Raw genomic sequence first — 6,161 nt, forward strand, 5'->3', positions numbered from 1 at the left:
GGCAGACGGGCTGAACGGACACTCTCGTAGCAGTCCAGAGATCTCCTGCACGCTCCCAGACACAAGCCACGTTAGTTATGATGAACTGACAAGGTAAGAAAGTCTCTCCTCCTGGTTTGGAGTCGGGTACTGGCCAGGAGTGGGGCTGCTTACAATTTATAGAATCACAGAATGGTTTGGAAGGGACCTTTAAAGATCACTTAGTCCCACGCCTCTGCAGTGAGCAGGGACATCTGCAACTAGATCAGGTTGCTCAGAGCCCAGTCCAACCTGACCTGGAACGTTTTCAGGGACAGGGCTTCTGCTGCCTCTCTGGGCAACCTGTGCCAGAGTTTCACCATTCTCATTGTACAAAATGTCTTCCTTGTCTCTAGTCTGAATCTCCCCTCTTTCAGTTTAAAACCATCACCCCGTGTCCTGTCACAACACGCCTTGCTAATAAAACTGTCCCCATCTCTCTTATAGAGTTTCTGTAAGGACCGAAAGGCTGCAATAAGGTCTCCTTAGAACCTTCTTTTAGAATCAACCTCCAGGCTGAACAACTCCAACTCTCTCAGAGTCACAGTCACAGCAGTCCTCACAGCAGAGGTGTTCCAGCCTTCTGATCATTTCTGTGGCCTTCTCTGCTCCCTCTCTAAGAGGTCCATGTCTTCCTGTGCTGCTGCCTCCAGACCTGGATGTAGCACTGTAGGTGGGGTCTCACCAGAGCAGAGGGGCAGGGTCACCTCCCTTGACCTGCTGGCCACACTGCTTTTAACACAGCCCAGGATACGGTTGGCCTAGGGGCAGGTGCACATTGCTGGCTCATGTCCAGGTTTTCTTCTACCAGCGTGATCTTCTGCCAGTACTTTTTATGAAGTTCAGTCAAGTGACACTTTAAGATATAGAAGGAGTCTTCCCCGATACTCCTTTAGGTCTTCAGAAGCTTGTGATACCTTCCTGAAGTACTTCTTTAGATCAACAGGTGTAGGTGTGCTCCAGAGATGCTTATTTGAATTCCTTCCACAACTGCTCACACCTGTATTAAACAGGCAAATTACTGCTGTGTTGATAAAAAAGTCAGATGCGCTGCATTTTCCTGATGGTAAAGGTGGGAACTTAGGAGGAACAAACTGTCAGAGCTATATCATCCCACACTGTTAAAGCAGACCTGTACAGGCGTTACTCAATGGCTTACGAGGAAGGCAGGACTGTAGCAGAAAGGAGCAGAACCGCAGGGTGTGCTCTGCTCAGGACGCTTCTCTGCTTGTTCCGGTGCCTTAAGGGCTCCTGAGTTATGAGTAAGCACATTCACTGAAATGTTTCTGCTTTTGGCTTTTTAAATTTAGATAGCTCAAGCACTTCCATTTTCAAGTGTGAGTTTGTAAAACTGAGCATTTAATGGGACAGTTAAGTGTGCGCAGAAACCAGCAGTTCTTGTGTCCTGTGTGTTGAGAGAAACTTGACTAGAGCACGCAGTATGCCACTGGCAGAGGTGGCCCGTGCAGCACAGTTGAGTTTGGTTTGTAACCACTTCTGAGAACTAAGAATGTGGGAGCATTTTTTAGTTCATATTCTTTCTCTTTGGAATGAATCAAACCCAACAGTGCTAATCCCTGTGTAGCTGGCTCGTTTTGTTTTGTTTTTCAACTTTTGTGCTTTCAACTCTAACGTCCTTTTCCTGTTTGTTCATCTTTGCCATGCTATGGACAGCAAGGTGGGAGAAGTACTTCTGTATTACTGTTACTGTGAGGTGAAGGATCCAGAGAAACTCTGTGCGTGGCAGAAGGCTTTGTGCCAGCATCTGCATCTCACTGGCAAGGTACGGTTTTAAGCAACGGTTGTATTTTTAACCAAAAAAAGAAAAAATCTTTGCATAGTGCAGGACAGTGGGGCACCTGGAGAACCCAAGTGTTTTGTACAAGGAGTTGCTAGTCTGTTGGGATCCCATTAAGAAAGGCACTCAGACTATGTAAAGTGCCATTTAAAATGCTCTTTAAGAGCTAACTACAAAGAAAAAGTAATGCAGGTAATCTTAGATCCCTTTTGAAGCTGAGAACTCTGCATTTTGCCGCATTGAGCGAGCCTTCGATCCACGCACAGCACACCGTGCAGACCCTGTCCTTGCAGGGGTTACACCCTTTCCATCATTCAAACTGTTACAGACTTTTTTTTAACGGGAAAACAAGTCTTTTCATCACTCCTGCTGTCAAACAGAAAGGCTGTTCATGTGAGAACTTCCTTAGAAGCACTTCTAGGTAATGGCAAGGTCACGCAGGTGGCATAATCGCTGGTATCAACAGGGAGCTGCATGCAGGCGTCTCTGTTAGGATTGTAGGGCTGTAGGTTTTATCCTGCGGCTAAAGGATACGTGCACAGCACAGCCTGAAGGCCGGGCTGGAGGTGCAGCGTGGGTCTGGGCTTGCTCCGGTTAACTGTTGGGTGTATCAGCAGCTCCTCAGTGCGCAGTCGTCCTCCAGTCAGAATCGCCGCACCAAGCTGTGACCCATACTGTCAGGAATGAGATGAGAGCAACTGGCGTGTTAGGTCACACCACAGGGCAGCAGTGCTGGTTCCTGCACTTTGTGCTTTTCCTTCCTGGCAGAGAGGCCCAAGGAGGAGAGCTGGATCACCTGACTGGCCTCTTGTGGCCGTGGGAAAAGGTGAATGTTCGCATCACAGAGCTGATGTTCCTAGGCTGTCTTCAGGGAGAAGGATTTTTTGAGAGGGCAACTCAGAATAGGAGACTACTTTTATCTTTGATTTGTCTTCCTAATTAGGTGCTTTTTCTCCGCCAGTGGTAGGCACCTTCCCTGTTCTACATCAGAGCGGGTCTGTGAGTGAAATGTCCTGCCGCATTCGCTTTCTTGTTTGTTCAGCAGTCTTGTCTGGTGGTTGGTGTTTTTCTCAGGTTGTTTTTTTAATCTGCAGGACATCATTTGCCTTCTCAACCAGTTATTTTTTCCTTGCCTGTTATATTGAATCTTTTTTTCTTCCACCACTTCAGAGTTTTTCTTCATTTGTCAGTACTGGAGATAAAATGACTCACATTGAAATTTAATATTATATGCAATATTATGCATATTCACATTTTCCTTTTAGCTCTGTGAGTCACTGTGCACAATCCCACTGCTCTTCCTGAGGCAGGCCTCCAGTCAGAATTTTAATCCTAACTACAGGATTTGCCTGTTAACCAGTTAGCACAAGCTTTTTCCAACTGTCTTGATGTCATTCTTTTTAAATTACTCAAAAGTTATTATTGGGGTTTTATTCCTATTCAATTTACTGTCTTTTTTTATGTTCAACTTTAGTATAACCGTCTTTTCCTCCCTTCCTTCCTCAGTAGCCCCTCTTCTGAACATACTTCTGTGTCTGCCTTTTGTCACCCAGTCATGTTTTGCTATTTTCACTGTGATCTCTTTTTGTGGTTACTGAGCCTTAGCCCCAGCTTCTCCTCTTGTCTTCTAGATACGAGTTGCTTCAGAAGGGATTAATGGGACAGTTGGTGGAAGCAAAGTAGCTACCAATCTCTACATTGAAGTTATGCTTTCCCAGCCTCTTTTCAAAGACATTTTGTGTCAAGAGGATTTCAAGGTATGAAAAAATAACTGTCTATGTAGAAATTAATGCAGGACATCTAATGTTGAGAAATAAGCACATTGCTTCTTGATAGTATTACTTCTGCGCTAGCAGTTCTGCTTGCCCAGCACTGATTGAAGACAAGATTTCCTAACCTCTACTTTGTTTAAATATCTCTGCTGGTTTTTAACAGCCATATCAATGATCATGAGCAGTGGTGGCAGCTGCTGCATGCTTTGGCAGCTGTGAGTGCAGCTGCAAACCCCCTGTACAGGTGAATAAGGAGGGAGCCTGCTTCAGCCCCACTGTTCATCAACAAGCATTTACTCCAACCTGACTGCCAAAACCAAGGCATCGCAATGTACACTTAGCCAAGCTATTCTCACACTTTGGCTCTTCACCCTGGTTTGAGATCTTTATCTAGAAGCCTGCTGGTTTAGGTTCATGCAGGCTTTGGTGTCCGTATAGGTACACTGTCAGTTCCGTGAACTGGATGTCTCCTAGAGAAAACACACAAGCAGAGTCAAGAGGTTTCTCCCTGTTCCAGGTAATGCCTGACTAGAGGGAGAGCAAGGTGCTACCTTCTGCCTGAGCCTGAGCATATGTGCTGATTGCCGTCTTCAGATGGTGACGGCAGCTGTGGCTGGCACCGAATGGCATAGTGGTGGAATTTTGGGGCCCCAACACTGTAGGTACTGGTTTCTCTGTGAGGAATGAATGTCACAGATTCTTCTGTTCCACAGTTTTATTTGCAGGCAGTACTATTTTTTTTCCATAAATAACTAGATTAAAGGAGTTAGTGAAACTTGTCAAACTCAAATCCCATGTAGAGCTGCAGTGCTGATTCAGCCTTAGCTTTTTAACTGTCTGTTGTGTTTGGCTGAATTTCAGGAATAAATGTGACCTGTTAGTTATTACGTGTAGACGTAAAAACAGAGCAGGGATGGAATTTTACCTTGACCTTGGCAAAACCTCCAGCCCTGCATGATTTTTCTGGGCAACAACATTCATGCATTAGTACATGATGGTATTTTCCGTCTCATGGTGCCCCTGTTACTCCCCCATCCAAGTAAGAGGGGTTTTCAGGTCCCTGTGCCATGAAGAGATGGGCACAGAGGAGTGAAAATTGTGCTTAGGGCTGTGAAAATATTCAGTGGCTAGAGTAGCTGCTTCAGACTGATTTCTGTGATAGCTGGGCCAGTGCGGTGGGGGTGCCTACCAAAAAAGTCTTGCCAAGACCTCCAAAGGGGAAATCCTGCGCTTGAATCTGGTGCAACAGGGGGTGTCAGTCTCCACTGTTAACAAATCTAGAACCTGGCCAACCTCCCATACATCTCTTGAAGAACCACTGCACTCAGCATAGCACGTGTCATGACTGGAGGCTTGGCTGTGCTTGTGTCCGGTGTCAGAGGGGCTGGAGAGAACTGCAGGGTCCAGATGTGTCAACGTGATATGTTACTGGAGGAGGTTATTTAATATTCCTGTGGGGGTCAGCGTGCTCTCTGTAGGGCCTTGGCTTTCTGTGATGATGCTAGTGCTAGGTGCTGGTGACATTGTTTATAAGATCTGTTCTCCTTCCCACTCCTCAGTGACTCAGCAGCTCATGTCAAATGGTGCCTGTCTCACCTTCAGAGTATTCACTGCGTCTGACACCTGTCTGCCAGGTCATGGTATGGGTCCACTGTCTAAACCTCAGGATTTAGCATGGATTTCAGTGGGAGAGACATTTCTTTCCTTCAGCTGCCAATGCACTTTAATATTCTTATGAGCTGTAGAAGTTAAAGTTAGTGACTAATTTTAATCTCGATGCCTGGCAAATTTTGGCGTATTGTTTTTATGTTTAATTTCCTAGAGCAGTGCTGGAGGAGCTCACTGTTTCCCAGACCTTCGAGTTGGAGTATTCAAAGAAATTGTACCTATGGGCATTGATCCAAAGATAGTGTCTTATAAAGAAACTGGTAAGTTGATTTAATGAAAAATAAAGCCTCTCACCCAAGTGAGAGGTAAGTGAAGAATAAAGTACCTTCATCAAATGCATTTCCTTCTGCACAAGACACAGGAGATGTAGATACAGAAATTGATTTCATACGGGTAGTCAAAAGTTACTGGTGCAGGGAATTTCCTGGCCCAGGTTTTGCTAAGTGTTTAGCTGCCTCAGAAAACTTTAGAACTAACTTTCTGGTTTGTGGGCAACGGTGATAGTTCCAGTGACATCAAGCAGTTACCTTGTTTTGGGGTAGGGACATACTCCTTGTTTTAGTCAGAGGGTAAGTCAGTGGACACCTGGTGAGGTGTAACTGTGTATGATGGTTAAGAAAGATGTTTCAATGCATGAACATATTCATGAACATGTGCTTGAGACTGCTCAGAAATGATACCATATAAAGAGCTCCAGTGCTCTCTTGTGCTTAGCTTGTAGTAAGAACCACTCTAGGAAAAAGTTTCCATGGAGTCTTCTTGTGGATCCAGTGGATTCTGGGGTGTTCTGCTGGGGTCTTCTTCCGCTCATAGAACCAGTGGATTCTGGTGCTGTGGATGCCAAGAGGTTTTGGTTGGGTTTTTTGGGGTTTTGTTTTTTCTTCTAGGAAGTGCTAGAATCCTGC

General features: G+C 45.4%; 1 protein-coding gene across 1 annotated transcript in view; it reads left to right on the forward strand.

Annotated features, from left to right (window-relative positions):
- TSTD2 (thiosulfate sulfurtransferase (rhodanese)-like domain containing 2) overlaps positions 1 to 6,161 on the forward strand; it is a gene marked incomplete at its 5' end in the record, with an annotated part of 11,372 nt that overhangs the window by 381 nt on the left and 4,830 nt on the right. Inside the window, 4 exons of the mRNA XM_010138877.1 lie at positions 6 to 93; positions 1,693 to 1,801; positions 3,448 to 3,573; positions 5,411 to 5,516. Coding sequence (XP_010137179.1) covers positions 6 to 93; positions 1,693 to 1,801; positions 3,448 to 3,573; positions 5,411 to 5,516 — 429 coding nt within the window. The remainder of the gene's footprint in view (positions 1 to 5; positions 94 to 1,692; positions 1,802 to 3,447; positions 3,574 to 5,410; positions 5,517 to 6,161) is intronic.

This window comes from Buceros rhinoceros, unplaced genomic scaffold (assembly GCF_000710305.1).
Source record: "Buceros rhinoceros silvestris isolate BGI_N320 unplaced genomic scaffold, ASM71030v1 scaffold10236, whole genome shotgun sequence".
Lineage (NCBI taxonomy): Eukaryota > Metazoa > Chordata > Aves > Bucerotiformes > Bucerotidae > Buceros > Buceros rhinoceros.